Source organism: Panthera leo, chromosome C1 (genome assembly GCF_018350215.1).
Source record: "Panthera leo isolate Ple1 chromosome C1, P.leo_Ple1_pat1.1, whole genome shotgun sequence".
NCBI lineage: Eukaryota > Metazoa > Chordata > Mammalia > Carnivora > Felidae > Panthera > Panthera leo.
This window is the reverse complement of record NC_056686.1, coordinates 174,611,400-174,630,521: the sequence shown is the minus strand read 5'-3', so window position 1 is coordinate 174,630,521 and position 19,122 is coordinate 174,611,400. Positions and strand designations below refer to the sequence as shown.

The 19,122-nt window shown below is 32.3% G+C and overlaps 1 protein-coding gene across 6 annotated transcripts in view; it reads right to left on the bottom strand.

The window, feature by feature from the left end:
* Window positions 1-2,418: 2,418 nt before the first annotated feature.
* The window catches only part of GULP1 (GULP PTB domain containing engulfment adaptor 1), a 273,910-nt gene continuing 257,206 nt past the window's right edge, over window positions 2,419-19,122 (bottom strand). For 5 of the 6 annotated variants that reach the window (XM_042949408.1, XM_042949412.1, XM_042949411.1 and 2 more), the window contains 3 exons: window positions 13,005-13,143; window positions 9,699-9,793; window positions 2,419-2,579 (listed from right to left, as the gene is read on the bottom strand). In XM_042949408.1, coding sequence (XP_042805342.1) covers window positions 2,508-2,579; window positions 9,699-9,793; window positions 13,005-13,143 — 306 coding nt within the window. In that variant the 3' untranslated portion in view covers window positions 2,419-2,507. Of the gene's footprint in view, window positions 2,580-9,698; window positions 9,794-13,004; window positions 13,144-14,788; window positions 15,017-19,122 lie in introns of all 6 variants that reach the window. The other variant, XM_042949414.1, reaches the window with a different exon arrangement.

Here is a 19,122-nt window from a genome sequence, read left to right as displayed (position 1 = left end):
ACATTATCACATAAAGTGAGTAAAAAATGAATGTTATTGAATAGACCGATGAATTGCTCATTGGTGTGCAAACGCTGTGCATTTGAGTCCTGTGAATCTTTAAAATACTTACTACTGTGTTTTCAAAAGGCTCAAAACGTCATGATATTGCAGTGAGCCACAACTCAGATCTTTTATCAACTCCACCTTTTAAAGAAAGCCTTTACATTATTACCAGGCTAAAAAGGCTCTGAATTTTGAAAAGAGGTATTTACATAATACGGTTATTGCACCAGATGCTTCTAGTGAAATCACAAACTACATTATGACCTATCTCACCAGCAGGACCAAGTCCACTGTTTCCACAACTGAATGGTATTTGCTTATGCAGCTAAAATGTGTGTGGGCTATAAGAAATGAAGTTAAAAGTAAAGTTCATGAATCCCTTTCCTTTCTTTTCCCTGCCTCCCTTCCTTCATTCCTTTGTTCCTTCGTTCCTTCCTCTCTTAGGCTTCATTTTACGAGCAGGAAACTTTGTTATGTAAGTAGCTTCAGAATGTTTCTAACTTAACTAGAGATTATTTAATGAGTAAATTACACCATTTATTTATTTAAAATTATTTATTCTCAGCAAAATCAAACATATCATTGAGTTTACATAGAAATACAATTTTCAACTGGATCTTCATAAAAATGCACTGGTGAAATAAATGTTCATAATTAATGAGCAATTATGTACTATTTAGTCATGCCAGTAGAACGGATTACCATTAAAAATTGGTAAAGTAACGTGTCTTAAGTGTGCAAATACCATCTTAGTACTCTATTGTGTTACCATTGATAATAAATGGCTGCTAAATATATACCTATTACATAAAGCTTTTTAAAGTACAATAAAAATACAAATTCTATCTGTTAAAAAAAAAGCCATTGAAATGGCTTCTAAACATCCTCATTATACAAATTCCAAAATACTATATGACAAACAAAATTATAAAGATTCTTCTTTATGAAACATATACTAACCTCTAATTAAGGTACAACTTAGCAGATAACAGAAAACAAGGCTTATATATACCATAGAACATCATGAAGATACATACAAATATAATATTGCATAAGCATATTTGATTTCTTTTCCTACTGAATATGTACCTTTAGCACTTGACAGAAATTCCCATGAGTAAAATAAAAATCTACTTTTAAGATCTACCCCTAATCTAAGCTCATATTTTCATTAATCTATTTTTCTTATGATGTGATGAACCAAATTTTAAATTTTGACCATAGATTTTTCTTGCACTGAGTACAAACTAAAGCTTGTTACATAATGGGCAAATGCATAGGAAACAAACATTTTTAAGGGTCAGAGCTCATCAACACATTATGAATTAAGTACAAGAAAATTTTATTGTTTATGTTGAACCAAACTGAGAAGCCACTTGGTTTTTGTGAAAAATGAGATTCTGACTTCAACAAAAACAAATACAAATTAAATTTGCTAAATAATATTGATGATTCATAAAGAATAGTTGTCATAGATTTCAAAATATCAAAACTAATGGGTCATCACAAAATAAAATTTGGTGAGAAAATATCTATGAAAAGAGAAAATATGAGAAGAATAATTTTATTCAGTGAGAAAAAATATAGTTGGTAAAGTATACATGGGTAATAGACATTGCAACCATAGACAGCCTAAATTCCAAATATTTTTTTAGGAAATATTAGCTCAGATGATATTGAGATGCTTAGCAACGTAAATCCTTATCTCATTAGATAGATGTCTATCTTATCTCATTAGAAATTAAATATTAAGTGTTTTGCGAAGAGCAAATGTTCATTTTTTCCCATAATCTTTACTTATGAAATAAATAAAAGACTTAGAGTATAACTGATAATAATAGATAACACTATTACTTTGTTTTTGCTAACAAGTACTCTATTTGCTTTAATTATTATTGGAAATTATATTTTTGCTATTTTACTTGCTACAAATGACCTCGTGGCATTATATTCAAAGTTTACATTTTGCAATGACATGAACAACATTTAATCCATAAAATAACATCTGTCTAATGGATGGTAACATGTTTATTGGTTTGAATATAGAACATATTTAGCTTGGCATTGGTATATCTTGTCAAGACTTTGAAAGGTATCATTAAAGTATGGCTTTTGGGAATCAATAATAAACTAGCAGCCTGGAGAATGAACACAAATTTCAAGATGCTAATTATTTAGAACTCAGACACAAGACAGATATTTGGGTAATCTGTTTTTTGATTATAAATTCATCTACAAGAGAAACAGAAAGGAACATAAAAGTATGATTTACTTTACAATTAGTTGTTTTTGAAATAAATGTTATAGATCAATAATGAACATTTTACTAAAATAATTTTCAAAAAGTTAAGATTTTCAAAAATATATTGGCACATGAATACTACCTTTCATAAAATAATAATGAATGATGTATATGTATAGAAAACAAATTAAACACAAATCTGGATCTCTTGTTCTTGACATCAGCACCTGCTGTCTAATGGGTCGAGACAAAATACTGTGCCTTCAAGAGTTAGTCCCATTTTGAACCCCTCCTGTAAAACAGAGTAAAATAATTAAAATAGGAAATGCTTATGGCAATAATGACAATAATAATAGTGATAATAATGATAATCAGGAAATAAAGAGTCTCTGAATAGAAGTTGAAATCTTCATGCTTTGATCAGCTAAGAAAAAATACGTCAAATGCTGGTTTGTCAAAATTTTATATTGGTGTATATCCCAGACAGTTGTGTACACCCATTAGCATTTTAAATGTTTTAAATATATGTGAAGTTAGCATGCATGAAAGACAAAAGAAAACAGAAATATATGGAGTTAAGTAGTTTTAAGACTTACATGTTTTATTTCAATAAAATCTGTAATGCCATTCTACTCTAGTTTAAATTTCCTCTGTTGGCTTTAAAGATCAATATTCATTTAAATAGAAGTAAGATAGCTAGACCTCAAGTTTGATGAAAGGTTCAACAGAGCCTTATAGTTTTCATCTTTTCTTCCTGGTTGCCACTGTCCAGAGCTAGGTAAAATACTTTTAGTAAACACAATGCCATATCCTATGTGCAGACCACTTTCTAATGGAGGAAGCTTCCTCTACTAGTCCTGCTATTTCTTCTTTTTAAAAATTTTTTTAATGTTTTTATTTATTTTTGAGACAGAGAGAGAGCATGAGCAGGGGAGGGGCAGAGAAAGAGGGAGACACAGAATCTGAAGCAGGCTCCAGGCTCTGAGCTGTCAGCACAGTGCCTGAGGCAGGGCTCGAACTCACGGACTGTGAGATCATGACCTGAGCTGAAGTCAGATGCTTAACCGACTGAGCCACCCAAGCGCCGTCCTGCTATTTCTTACAGTTTCAAGTTGTAGCTTTGAGTCTCACTCCCCCTAAGCACGTTTTAGATGTTTTTGGAAGTTGTCTCTGACTTATTGAGAGCAAGTACACAATTGCTGTGAGAAGTTTTCTTCCTCCTAAGATTTTGTGTTAAAAGTTGGTGGCAAGGGGAGCCTGCGTGGATGTCTGCTGAGTGTCCAACTTTGGCTCAGGTCATGATCTTACAGCTCAAGTCCCCTGGAGCTTGCTTCAGATTCTGTATCTCCCTCTCTCTCTGCCCTCCCCTGTTCAAACTCTCTCTCTCTCTCTGTATCTCTCTCTCTCAAAAATAAACATTAAAAAAAGTGGCAAAAGAGTTTGTCCTCTACTCCAAGCTCTCTTCATTTTTGCATAAGGTAATGGGCTATCTCCAGTTTTCCATCTCCTCTCTCCCCACCCTTGCTCTTAATCTATGCACACTGGCCTGCCAAAGAAGAGAGAAAAAGCAGGGACTCACATTAATGAAAGGAACTGGGGCTACATTTTAGGGTTTTTTGTAGAAGCACGGTGGCAGTTTATATATATATATATATATATATATATATATATATATATATATATATACTTTACCTTTCTCTCTTACTAACAGAACTGAAATTTTGTTCAGGCAGGTAATTTGGAATTTGGGGTGACCATGTGACATATTGGTGAGTGAAAATGTAAACAGACTATTCTTTATTATGGAAAATAAAACATCACTCAGAAAGAAGTCTTTTGTCCTCTGTTCTCCTTTGTATTTTATTTCATTAGACTGTATCTACTTGTATGTTGGCCAGTTGTGTATCTCTTTGCATTGCCCCAAATTACTTTTGTTTACAACAGGTGTCTAACATACTTATCTTATTACAAATTCAATGTGAACATTATCATACAGTAGAAGAAAATCATTTTAAAACTGCAAGCCACACCTCATTTGCTGTTAACACGGAGTATGCTCTTCATTATACCTACATTATAAAGGCCACAGAGCAATGCCACTACTGCAAAGGGTTTCAAAACTTTTTCCCAGAACTTACAGTACAAATTACAGTTAGTTGAGTAAAAGAGTACTTACCGTTATTTTTAAAAAGGCTGTTCTTATCACAAGAAGAAATATTTTACCTTACGTATGCATATATTTTAAACAGCTGCCAAGTACTTAGGAAAGTCAACCTTTAAGTTGAAGATAGTATAAATTAACTAATTTTATAAATATTTTATTTGGATATGTGAGGATCTGTGTCCTAGGTCATCTTCTGGTATATTAGATAGATAGATAGATAGATAGATAGATAGATAGATGATAGATAGATGATAGATAGATGATAGATAGATAGATAGATGACAGATAGATAGATAGATGACAGATAGATAGATGATAGATAGATGATAGATAGATAGATGATAGATAGATAGATGATAGATAGATGATAGATAGATAGATGATAGATAGATAGATAGATAGATGATAGAGAGATAGATGATAGAGAGATAGAGAGATAGATAGATAGATAGATGATAGATGATAGAGAGATAGATGATAGATAGATGATAGATAGATAGATGATAGATAGAGGATAGATAGATGATAGATAGATAGATAGATAGATAGGCAGACAGTGTAGGTATGTATTAACTTTGGAAAGATTTGATACCATACAGTGTTTTAAAATTTTTGTCAGTTCATTCTGAAATTAAACCACTATCACTTCAACTACTTATCAGTGTGTCAGTAGTGTTTGAAAGGCAGAATAGCAATCAAAGTAAAATAGGGATTGGTCACTATTTCAATAATTTAAAAATGTAGATCTCTTACAAGAATATCTCCATAGTGATTTAAGAAGGATCCTTTCGGAATCCCCATAGATGAATTTAATCATCCCCATTAACAGACACATTGTTATATTGCTCTTTGGTTTTCTTTACTCTTCAGATAAAATTTCTCACAGTTTCTAACCTTCCCTCCTAGGTTTCATTTAGTAAATCATGATTTAATGACCACTGAATCTTTCTCAGGTTCCATATCCACTTGAATTGTAAAACTTTGAATGAAAATGAGGCTTTATTTTATTTATGTAGTGATGGAAGTTATCGTAAACTAGTATCACACAAAAGAATAATTTTATTAATATATTATTTTTTCTAATATATTATTAATGATTCACTTTTTATATGAAATATTTTGCCCAGTTGCATGTTTTTATTTTGAAATAGAGAGAAAAGCATATCAAGGAAGGAAAACCACTCTTACATAAGAATTATGAACATATTGAAGTATGTGTCCTTTGAGTCTCCTTTTCATCTATGTATAGATTTTTTAAAAACAATTTTAATAACAGTATAAAAACTATATATTATATACAACTTTCTTATTTATTTTAATGTATCACATATATATAATTTTTTATATTTTTTTAAAATCTAGGAGAACAAAGTTTCTATATTGGGTTCCCATAAAGCTAATGATTATATAATATTTTATTAATTTTTAAAAAAATACAAGTATAGATGACATACATTTTACATTAGTCTCAAGTGTACAACATGGTGATTCACTATTTACGTACATTATGCAATGCTCATTATGCAGTTACCATCTGTCACCATAAAAGTTATAATATTGACTGTATTTCCTATGCCTTATTTCCATCCCTGTGATTTATTTATTTTATAACTGGAAGTTTGTACCTCTTAATCCCCTTACTCCTACTGTCTCTTCACTAGTTTTCCCTCCAGCAACCATGAATCTATTAACTAAAAAAAAATTTTTTTTTTAATGTTTATTTATTTTTGAGAGAGAGAGAATGCAAGTGTGTTACGGGCAGAGAGAGAGGGAGACACAGAATCCGAAGAAGGCTCCAGGCTCCAAGCTGTCAGCACAGAGCCCGACGTGGGGCTCGAACTCACGAGCTGTGAGATCATGACCTGAGCTGAAGTCAGACGCTCAACTGACTGAGTCACCCAGGTGCCCCTCTATTAACTTTTTAATATGATTTAATTGTATCTAGTATTTTATAATTATTCTTAAAGTTAACTAGATGTTTTTGTCCGTAGAGATTTTCTTCATTTAGAGTCATTTTCTTCTCAGAATAGACTTCATTGAAGTTTTTGATATCAAAAATATAAGTATTTATTAGTAACAAATCTCCAAAGGGATGCTACGGATGGACCCTTGCCCATCAATGACTGAGTGCTTGTCCATCATATTTTCACTTGCACTGATCATTAATAAGGAAATAAAATATTTAATTTGCTTGATTAAAATAGCATTTCTAGTTCTTTGTTTAATTTGTAGATTTTCTTTGATTAAATTAGACATGTCTACATGCATGTTAGCCCCTGGTGGTCTGTGAACTACTGCTTTTTTATTTATCTGTTTATTTTTCTAATTATGTGTCTTTTTACTTTAATTCTGTGTATGTGATATATTTATAGATTTTTTTAAAGAAAAGAAAAAACTACAAAGAACTATAGAAATTCTTCTGTATACATATTTTACATTTACCTTAAATGTGTACATTTAAAACTAATGTACAAGTTTTTCTTTTCTGTATTAAAATTTCTTTCCAACTCAAAAGTCTGATAAATATTCAATTGTATTTTAACATTTTAAACTGACAAATCTTTCTGAAATTTACTTGGATATTTGTTGTAAGTTACAGCTGTACCTTGATCTTCTACCAAATTAGTAACCAGTTGATTTAACAACCCCTTAATGCAAAATTCTTTCATCCTTCACTGATTTGCCATGCTTCTTTTTTAATGTATTAAATTATTATAACTTAGACGTCACACATCTGGGTTATCATTACTATTTTACTGATTTGTCTGTCAGTGACACATACCAGAAAGTTTAAACTATGTCACATTAAATAACATTATTAACTTCAAACAAATATTTAATTTTCCAACAATTTATAATGAAATATGGCTTAACATTTCAGGTTAACTTCTGACATGCACAAGATATTTTTGTGATTTCCTCTGTAAATTAAAGAGAAAACCCAAACATCTCACTAGGCTTATTAACTCATTATTTATACACCCACTGTTCTCTAATGTTTTTACATTATATGCAAAGATAAAAATAGTAGCCAAATGTGTGCATTAGATTAATTAGGCTTACAAGATTAATAGCAAAAGTTGTCATAGACTTTAGATGGAGAAAATATTATTTTACTTTAGTTAAAGTGACCTTGCAATAAATCTTGAACTAAGGAAAAACAAACAAACAAAACAAAACAAAAAAACAGACAAGCAATGAGGTAGACAATGCAATAATGACTACATCATTGAAAAAAGAACTTTAAAATATGAGTTATAAAACCTCTTTAAACACAACTAATAATCAGAGACATCCATATGAAACTGCTGTTTGAATATTTATTAAGTAGAGCATGCAAATATTAAGGTTTTAGCTTTAAGGAGTTGTAAGTTGTTTAAAATTATTATGAAAATGATATACCAACCATCTCTGGCGCTACCCACCATGAAAGCAGAAAAGAATAAAAAAGACATTAAGAAAATATTAGAAATGGCAAAACAAAAACCAAAGCAAAAATACCATAGCTTAACATTACTTAACTAACACATCACTAAATCATTCCAATACAGTGTCTCTCAAAGTTAGTTCCTACAAAAATCTGGAGATGTAGGCTTATTTTAAAAAATCTATAGAAAATTCTTCAGTTTTGTGGAAATTAAAAAACATTAAAAGAAAAGTACTCTTTATGATTTTAATGCTTGGGAACAAACACCACTGTGCCCATGTTTGTGTCTGTTCTAATAAAAGCATTAGCCCCAAGTAGCATAAACCTAATTGGTAAAACTATTGAAAATGGAGAGGAATTGATTTCACATGAAATAAAGTGTTCTTGGTAAATAACCATGCACTATTTGAGTGAAAGTTTCATAGTATTTGAAATATAGAAAAGAGGGAGAGAAATTGTACCATCAAACAGGATACATGCCGAAATCAACAGAAGTTTGATATTGGTGGTTTTAGTTTCAGCCAGATAACATCATCCACCTTGTTGAAGTTCTTAATTTAAATCAATTTTATTAGGTGTTGTAATTTTGCTTTTATTTAATTTATAAGTTTTGAATTAATAGTTGTATCAGAGCTATAAGAATAAGTTATGTATAACTTTTTTGGTAAATTTTTAAGAAATGTTATAACAATTTAAGCCAATATAAAGGATTTAAAATAATTTTTTTTCACATAAAAGGAAATTATGAATCACCCAACTTGAGAAATGTTGTTTTAACATATGCTTTGAAAATCTCAAGGTGTATATTAAATAATGCAACTTTTAAGATGCAGGCATTATTATCTCTAAAACAATAAAGAAATTCACATAATACCTAGAAAAGAAGAAGAGTGCTTCATAGCTGTAGTCCAAAATGAGTGGAAGGATATTTATATTATCTTTCTAGAAAGGAGTGTTTCACCAGTGTTAGATGATCAGAATCCACCATTAATTTTGTTTTGTCCAGGAAATGAAGCATAGAGAATTCATTGCCTATAAGTGGCAACAACTCCTTCTCTTCACTCACTGCCTCTTCCCAATCAGCTTCATATAATTGGTCTTTGCCTACATTCTACCATACATACACAAAGTCTTTTCAATAAAAAAATAGGATATAATAACCACCAAAATATAAAGGACAAATATAAAGAGAAGTCTTTTTCCTGGTGCTTTTAAGATTATTTATTAATCACAGCCCATAATACCTTCAAACTTTCAGTACAATTCAGAATTGAAAAATAAGAGGGAGAGAGAAATGGAAACCCAACTGGACTACGTTCCTAAAGAAGTTGTCACTGGGTGCCTGCTTTTTCAATAAGAACCCAGAAGTTATGAGCCATAACTACAATGCTTCTTTTAAAAGAGACTGATTTTACTCTCACAAAGATTTTCCTTCATCTCTCCATGTACAATCTGAAATTCATAATTGTTAAAAACTGAGTTGAAATCTTATAAGTCTAGTGCAATGACCCTGCAATTTTTGGATTTCAAAGTAATGAACCATTTAAATCCACGCAATTTTGTATAAAAAAAGAACCATCTGATTGTCACTGTAAATTGTACTATTAAAAACTAAACAAAACACAATAAAACCTTATCCTTAGCATCTGTAGGAACGTTTTTAGGACTAAATATATATGATTATTTTAAAGTAATTGTTTCAAGTAAGTTTTCATAGGGATAATAATTCAAGGAAAGGGTAGTTTTGGTATATAACATTCTCTGTGTTCCATATTAAAAAGAAATAAACCATTTATAAGCCAATCTGTTAAAACAGTCACCTGCATCTCATCTAATTTTGATTGAATATCTGGAGGGAAATCCCCTGCTCCACAGTTAAATGGGTCAAAAGGTTCTGCTCCAAACAGGTCCCGTTCTAAAAGGAGGAAAATAATTTAGTAAATGAAATGACAGAAAGTGAGTTGAGTGAGTTAGATTTCAAAGGCAAGATTACATAAAGAACTACTCACATAACCAAATGAGCTCCTATCCACACACACTTTATGCTGGGTTTCCCTGAGCTTAGACTAGTTAAACACCAACAAAGAAGCCAAGATCCATTTTATGACAGTATTAAAAACTGGTTACAGAGAATTATTACCCAGAGAGGTTTCTGTGTCTTTAATTAAGACTTCCCAATATCAAATTCTCAAATACTTGATAATTAGTATATTACAATACCTACATTTTACTGAAGCAATTTAAATTAACTACAATAACAGATTGCTTTTTGAAGACCTCTATTCCTTACGGATGCCTTTGTAACACAACAGTGAAGCAGTATGTGGGACTGAGCAGATTGGTAAGTAGTTTACTCATAGCTCGTGATACCTTAATCTCACATTTATTCAGAAAAAAATGTAAGGCATGTTGTTTCATGTACTATGAAATCATATCACCTTCCTAAATAAACACAATGGGACAGGTTCTTTAAAAATGTCTTCTATCCTAGAAACAGATTTCCTTTTAAAAATACCAATAATAGGGGCACCTGGGTGGCTCGGTTGGTTGGGTGTCTGGCTTTGGCTCAGGTCATGATCTCACGGTCCGTGAGTTCAAGCCCCGCGTCGGGCTCTGTGCTGACAGCTCAGAGCCTGGAGCCTGCTCCAGATTCTGTATCTCCCTCTCTCTCTGACCCTCCCCCATTCATGCTCTGTCTCTCTCTGTCTCAAAAGTAAATAAACATTAAAAAAAAAAAATACCAATAATAGAATATCAAATAGCTCTCTGTACATAAATTCTAAAGTATGCATTTTTTAATCATTAAGGAAGCAACAAAGTTAAAATTGATGTTTGTAATTTATAAAATTATGGCCTATTATATGATTTAGAAATTTAAAAATTATGAAACTTCTCTCCTCTGAATCATTCAAATGCAGCCTTAATTGACACAACTTTTAAAAATTATATAGGTGCATGCGAATTTATAATGTATTAAACTTTTCATTTGTAAAAAAATTATATTCTCAAAATTCAATGCTATGTAAGAAATAATATTTATGTTCTTTCTTCTACCATATCCTCTAAATTATGAACCCTCATTATTAAAGGTTCTTGCTTTTCTAGTTACAACTTTTTTTTCAAATTCATGTATTAAATAAGTAAAAAAAAAATTATAAGTTCCTGGTGCTGGTAAGTATTATATAAATAAGAGGGACGTAGAATTTATAATCCAAATAAAGACATTTAAGTTTTAAGATAAAAGTAATGCTTCTGACAGTTACACCGGGACAAAAGAGATAAACCAGAACTGTCCTAAACAAATGGAAATGTATTGTCACCTTATACGTGACCTATAGGTATTATATATGGGTATTATATATATATATGTATATATATATATATATATATACACATATATATATATACAGTCACCTTATATATATGGTGTTATTATTGTTGTTGTTATTTATTTTCCTCAGTCTGGTGTTACTTAGGCAATACACCAGAACTTGGAGAACAGAGGAACTTTTCTTTGTAGGAATGCCTTGGTTACCCCCATACCACGAGTACATCCAACAATGCTTTTACACATGAAAGATATTTGTGAAAAGAAATGAATTAATAAAAACAAAGTAGAGTTGGCCAGAAAGAATAGAGATTTTTATTACAGGCATTTTATTGTTTGATATGCCTTTGAAAAATCTAGACATATCAAATGTCTAAAATGGAACACATTTTCCCCCTTCTCTACTTCTAATTTTCCCTGTTAACAACATTTGGTCTAAAATCCTGAATCATCATTGATTTTGAACTCTCAATACCATCCTGACATATTATTCCTTCTAAATATTTTCAAATCTATTTGCTCTTTTCAATTTATATTTTGACCTGTATTAAAACCCTCTTTTGGAGATCTATGGCTAATTTGCATTTCAAATTCCAGATTGCAACCCAAGTCTATCATATGTGTTAAACAAATGCCCAATGGACTAAATAAATGAATGAATGAATCAGCGATGAAATCCAAGGAAGTGAAAAACAGTAAAGGAAGAGATGTGGACACTCACAAGGACAAAAAATACCCCATCATGATATCAGGATATTGGCAACATTTGCTAAAAACACACTATGACATGTATATTATGGATTATTCTCTGAAAAAATATTTTGTGTTGGCACAAAATATATTCAAATGAATTTAAATATATATCTCAATTTATGTACAAGTTTGACATATTTTTATAAACTGATTTCTGAAGTTTCCAATGCTTTTCTCTAAAATTTATTGAATACTTAATGTGTGTAGTATACTTGGGTTAAGTTCCACAAGGGGAAACAAATAAATTAAAGGCCCTGACATACGTTAAGCCCTAAGCCAAAACTTCAGAGTTATATTAAAAATGTCTTAATGTGAACTAGAGAGGATGCAATAAAGCATAAGATGTAAAACTCTCTTTTCTTCGATTTCCCTTTGCATGTAATGACTGATCATGGACGTTGGGGAGTATTCTTTAAGTTTCTGTGACATGGTGCAGATCAAAATATAATCAAGACATTGAAAATGAGCATCTGTTATATGCTTTCTAATCCATCAATAAGAGACTCTAATGTACCTTCCAAATGTATAGAAAGTAAGTCAGAAGAGCAATATATGTATAGTATGTTAGATATTAAGTAAAATATCCTTATATAGGGGTAATAAACAAATCACACAATCCGTATATTTACATATTTCTTTAACTAAGAATTTCATATACTCTAACAAAGAATTTAAACTGAACTCCATTAAACATGTTGAAAATATTAAAACCATTACCGCAAGCATTGTTTTTAATCATTAAATTAAAACATTAGAAGTCTAACCCCAAATAAAATAAAAATGTAATTAAATGCTTTTCATTATGATATAAATAACCCCATCTCATTTTTCAAAAAATTATTTCCAATGCAATACTGATGTCTTTGGTAGTATACCCTGAATTATAAAGTAAAATATGATTAACTTATTTGGCACATATAAACATAATTCTTTGGTAATTAACACTTTTAGTGAGCTTAAGATATATAATTTTCCATAAAGTTAATTAAACATTTAAAATGTACACAAATACAGCATAGAATATTGTTTTCTTTAGAAAGCTTACTAATCTCAGTAGATCTACTAGGTATTGGAGGTGGCTGTGTGCCATTGCGGGTAGGTGTTGAAGATGGGTGTGATATTGGAGAAAATGGTATCATATCGAAGATGTCAGTGGAGGGTGACTTAGGTGTCACACTGCCTGCCTGCAATGAAAATAATATGAATTAAGGCAGTATTTCAGGTAGATACATTGCAATGTTATTTCATATGCATATAAAACATATATAAACAGCAATAAATTCAGCTGAATCATATGAACTTGACATTTTATAGATCAAAAATAGTTAAATGTTGGCAATTTCATGTGATTTAATCAGTCACACCAAATGCTTATTGGCAAGAAAGCAAAAGAAAATTTCTGCAACAATGATCTCAAAGATGATGGCAAAAATGGTGAGAAACTATGCTATATAGATATAAAAGATATTGGATTTTTCTGTATATCTAGAAATAATTGCCATTTGTATCAGAGGATTGGAAATATTAGAAGCTATATAAAAACATGATTTCAATAATAGTTTTGCATAAGATTATGTTTTAGACAGAGATAACTGGACATAAACAATGCATCTTCTTATATGACCATTCAAATGCAAATGATAACAACTTTAAAAATTTTTAAAGAGTATATTTTAATTTGTATTAATAACTACAATGATAGCTAACTATTATACTCACTGCAGTGCCTTTTATTCTTGGGTAAGACTTCATAGTTTTCTATGATAAATAGCTACCTTGTGAAATAAATTAATAATCACTAAAAATACCACCAAAATCATTAAGCTATCTGGGTCAGTCTGGGCCAGGATGTAACATAAGAATGAAACAATCATCACTTTGCCATTCAGGGGGAAAAAACACACACAAACGGGTACACACAACCTATAAAAGAAAGAGAATTCCGATTTTGGAGAAGAATAGTAAGGAAAAACTTGCTTTTCCTCAAAGAACATGAACAGAGATTAATTACTTAAGAGTGTTTCATAGTAAAATTAGACTCTTCAGAATACACTTATTTTTCTAAATCACAGATAATGAAGGTAATGGAAGAAAAATAAGGCTGATTGTGTGTAAAGAGTGACAGATTTGCTATTCAGTCAATATGGCCATTAGCACATTTTTTTCATGAAGGAAAATTGCTGTCATCTCCTTTTCTTTAATACCCTGCTCACTTTATCAGTCATAAATACTGTCCAAAGACTTTAAGGCAACTTTATCCCTCAGCCCTTTCCTCCTACTCAGGAATAGTTTTCCTAATCGACCCATCCCTCTAGCTGCCCTGGCAGCTCTCTCCTCTTTCTCAGGATATAAAGATACTCAAATCTTGACTGTTTTTAAAGCAAACCAATCAGAAATGTCTTTACTCTGTCTCTCTTTACTACTCTAGCCTCTCATCTCTCTTACTCTTTCCCTCAAGGTTAAGCTCCTCAGAAGAGATACTCGTATCAATTGAGACTTTTTTTTTTTTGGTACCAAATGCTGCTGAAACTGCTTTTACCAATATCACTGATGACCTGACTTCCCAGTTGCTATATCAGTGGGTCCTTTGAAGTTACCTGTCCTATTTTGTCTTTCTGTGGATATGTACACAATCACCACTTGTTGCTTGAAACTTTGATATCAGGTAAAAGGAAGTAAAAATGAATGGCACACAAAGTTGCCAGGTCATATCACATTGATTCTGGACATACCTGATTTTTTTTCATTACACTATAAATGGCACATTTTAGTAGACTTTAAAAAACATATGTGGGATAGTAAAAAAGGCTTTTGTGCTTAGCAAATTACATGAGGTCTTGGGATGCTGCTCTCACTGATTGGCTTGGGAAGGCCACATTTAGAAGGTGGTGGTATTAACAGTCCCAATGACAGTCTGGAATCAGGCGAGTTGACAGGAGTGACAGTAATGGAAGAAATATTTAGACAGGAAGATGAATCATCATCACTACTACGCCAGAAAGAGGATGAGCATCTCTGAAACCCATGTTGCTCATGATCAGACACTTGGTGCAGCAGCTGTAAAGGAATGACAGAGAAATACACTAAGGAGAAGAAAGAAGACATGGAGGAAAAAGGAAAAAGTATATTATGAAAATTTATTTGTAAAATGGTATTTTGCAAAAAGGTAAGTAATTTCAAAATAACTTTACTAAAAATTTAAAAAAATAATAAAAATTGTTTGTGTATACTTTCTTATTGCAACAGTCCTCAGATTTGAGAATGTTTGACTATTTCTCACTAAAATATTACATTACTAGGACTTGAGAGGAAGACAATAAAGAGTGAAGCTTGATGATTTATTTCGATTAGAGCTTCTGTGTAATGACATGGGAAAAGGAAGTATAATAACAAGAAAAAAAGCAATAACTGAAGTAGGAGTAATGTCTAGTAAAAAGTAATGACTTTGTAGAATTTTCAAAAAGGCTTACAACAATCATTTTAAATTTAACACTCAAAACACTCTTTTGTGATATAAGTATTAGTAATTTTATGTCCTTGTTACAATAAAGATATGGGAAAATTAAGGCCCATATGTTCTTTGTGATTTATTCCTATAGAGGTTAAATTCAAAACAATCTGACTGCAATTATCACCACCTTCCTATGGGTAGTGAGTTCCAAATGAGAAGATTTCTCAGGAAAGGGCAATCACGAATTAATGAGATAATAAATAGTTGGATAATCAGTAAGTGGATTGGATCTGGACATCAGTTTTTGGTTGACTTTTATAAGTTATTTCCATAACAGTGTGGAAAGCTACTGTCAAAAGCTGAGCTAGTAACAACTGGGCTGCCAGATGTCAGAGTGGTCAATGAAAACAACAAGCCAAAATGAAAGTAATAATTAAGCCTTTATTCACTTACTGCTGTAGTATAAGCAAGATGCCAGGAAGAAGATGCTGGCCTCATCAATGTCCCATTTTCTTCTCCAGGAAATGGAACTGGACTAAGGTCAGAAGTACCAGTGCAAAAGCAAGGCACTGTCTATTGAGGGAGCCCTGAACTAAAGGTCTTGCTGGTTTGTTGTTGGTGTCCTTGTTATTTTTGTTGTTGTTTTGAGGGAGGGGTCAAGACAAGAGAAGGAAATGGAGGAAGGGTTAGGAGTAGAAAAGTACTGAGTACTGAATCATAGTGGAGAAAGGAGTCTTCAAGGCCCTCATAAGATGGTCTTGACAAAGGCTTTTTGAGAAGGCCATGGCCAAGGGCCTCCAATAAGGAGACCTCTGAATATAGGCAACTGGGCTAGGAATGCAGATATGTGTAAGAGCATGGCTGCCAGAGGTTGAGGGCACTAAGTCCTTGACTGCAACTCCTCCATTCTATGCACTAAATCTGGCATAGGCAGGGCAGATTTCCCCCCAGTGAGACTCGCCAGGGGAAGACTTTGTAACTGCCTATGACTGGGCTGACAGGATTGGCCCTGGAGTCAGACTTCTAAGCTACAGGTCACACTTCAGAGATTTTTTTTTAACACGGATTTTGAGGCAGCCAACACAAATATGGCTTTTGATAATCTCATAGTGAAAGGTTATAACCAAAATTATAGTTAGGAGAACCCACAAATTTGAAGGAAGTTTTTAAGATGGGAGTCACTTCTTCACTCGTTTCTCAAAGCAGAGGACAAAACCAGGCAGTGTAAAGTGACAGATTTAAACTGAAGGGAAGGTTCAGTGTGGAAACAAATCTCTGATGGTCTGAGTTATATAATTAATAACTATTAATATGCATATACAGTTACATAATCATTTTTTTCCTATTGACCTCCCTAACAATCTATCTGTAGATATGTATACATGTATGTGTGCGCGTGTGTGTGTATATATAATTTTAAAATTTATTTTATAGTCTACATAGTTTACTGTATAATTTTGTGATTGGTGGTCACCATATACTTTAAGTGACACTTGTAAGCTCCTTGTGGACAAAATTTTTCCAAATTTTATCTAAAAGAAGTATTTCCAGGGCACCTGGGTGGCTCAGTCAATTAAGCATCTAACTCTTAATTTTGGCTCCGGTCATGATCTCAGGGTCGTGAGATCAAGCCCCACATTGGGCTCTGCACTGAGCATGGAGCCTGCTTAAGATTCTCTCTCTCTCTCTCTCTCTCTCTCTCTCTCCCTCCCTCTCTCTCTCTCTCTCTCCCCCCCGACACATGTACACATGTGCATGTGCTCTCTCTCTCTCTCTAAAAAGTAAATATAAATAAATAAATAAAAGAAGTATTTTCTAAAAGACTATATAACACATCAGAGTTGTAGGCATATAATAAGCTGTCAACATATATCTACTGTCTAATTTATACTACAGCACTTTTTTTTTTAATAGACTTCACACTCAGCATGAAGCCCAATGCAGGGCTTGAACCAACAACCCTGAGATTAAGACCTGAGCTGAGATCAAAAGTCAAACACCTAAATGACTGAGTCACCTGGGTATCCCTATATTAGATAATTTTTAAATTTAAAAATGGAAAATTTTAAGAATATTTATACTGAGTAAACATAATATGATATTAAGTGGAAGTTGTCCTTGGTATCATCTGGCTTATAACATAAGTGAGGGTATTCTATATTATTTTATGACTTATATTGGCCAAGAAATCTTAACCAGATGCCTCAAAACAAATGAAGGCCAAAATAACCTAACTTATAAGTGCTCTAGTGTTTTATGACAGTGTTAATACTATGCCTTCTACTTGCTCTGAGAACATATACTTATATAACATGAAAATAATCAAGTTGTTAAATACACGAGTTAAGAGGTATTTTTCACTTTCAAAATGGTAAAGCTGGGATATCTATCAATAGTTGTGGTATCTAAAGTTTAAGACTCTACCACTATCACAGGTTTCCTTTGGGTCAGTAATGAAGTTTTGGTCAACCGGCATTTATTGCTCGGTCACACAAATCTCTTAAAACACTGAATCAGTTGCTTTCAGGTAATATTAAGAGATTGAACATTAAAATCTGGAGCTTTTCTTGAGAAGTTTGAAAATCTAGAAAGTGAGCCCACAGACTTGCCTGAAAATAATTGACTGGCAGTAACTGCTGTACCATTTAAGTTGGGTATATGCTCCCTAATTCATTACTACCACCACGTACCCATTACACATTTATGTCACAGCCTGGGCTGTACTGACGTCTTGTGTTTGTGATTCCTAACTTTGAAATGATTCAAGTCAAGGAATTAAATATTACATCTGTTAGATATTTTGAGTGGTGCTCATATGAGGACTTTAAGACACAGAACAGATGAACATAAGGGAAGGGAAGCAAAAATAATATAAAAACAGCGAGGGGGACAAAATATGAGACTCTTAAATATGGAGAATAAACAGAGGGTTACTGGAGGGGTTGTGGGAGGGGGATGGGCTAAATGGGTAAGGGGCATTAAGGAATCTACTCTTGAAATCATTGTTGCACTATACGCTCATTTGGATGTAAATTAAAAAAATAAAATGAAAAAAAAGAAAGTTAAATAAAAAACATTTTGAGTGGTGGTTCTAAATTTAGGGGGTCAGGAGTTAGACATTTTGTAAGCTGCCATTTTTAACTCATTAAGGATATTTATTTATGAAATTAAATACATAGTTTAGATGAAAACAGCTTGATATTTTTATTTTGGGTCTTCTGTCAATATTTTGACAGATGGCTAGAAACCAAAATTTTTGCACTCTCTTACAGAAATTCTGGCACCACTGTTTAACTCGTCCTTTATGCTCATAATTCCAAGTGCTTTGGTCTTTATGAAGGTGCACAGGATCTGAATTATTAAACTAAGGAAACAAGGAGCTTTATGTTCAATCATTACATATTAATTATGCAGACGTTGTTAGGTTATTAAGGTCTATTAATCATGAAGGCCCATATCTGAGATTCATTGTTGTAGTTTTGTAGCTTGCTCTAGGAAGCAGTGGCTTGGTGCATTTAGGCATGGTGAATATTTCAACCTTAGCCTTGTCTAAATGTGACAGCAATGATGAAGTGTCATAGAAGGGTTTGCATTTTCAGTAAAGGTTGAAAACATTTAAACAACAACAAAAAAACTGTATTATGATTCCAGGGTCATGGGATCAAGCCCCATGTCAGGCTCTATGCTGAACATGGAGCCTCCTTGGGATTCT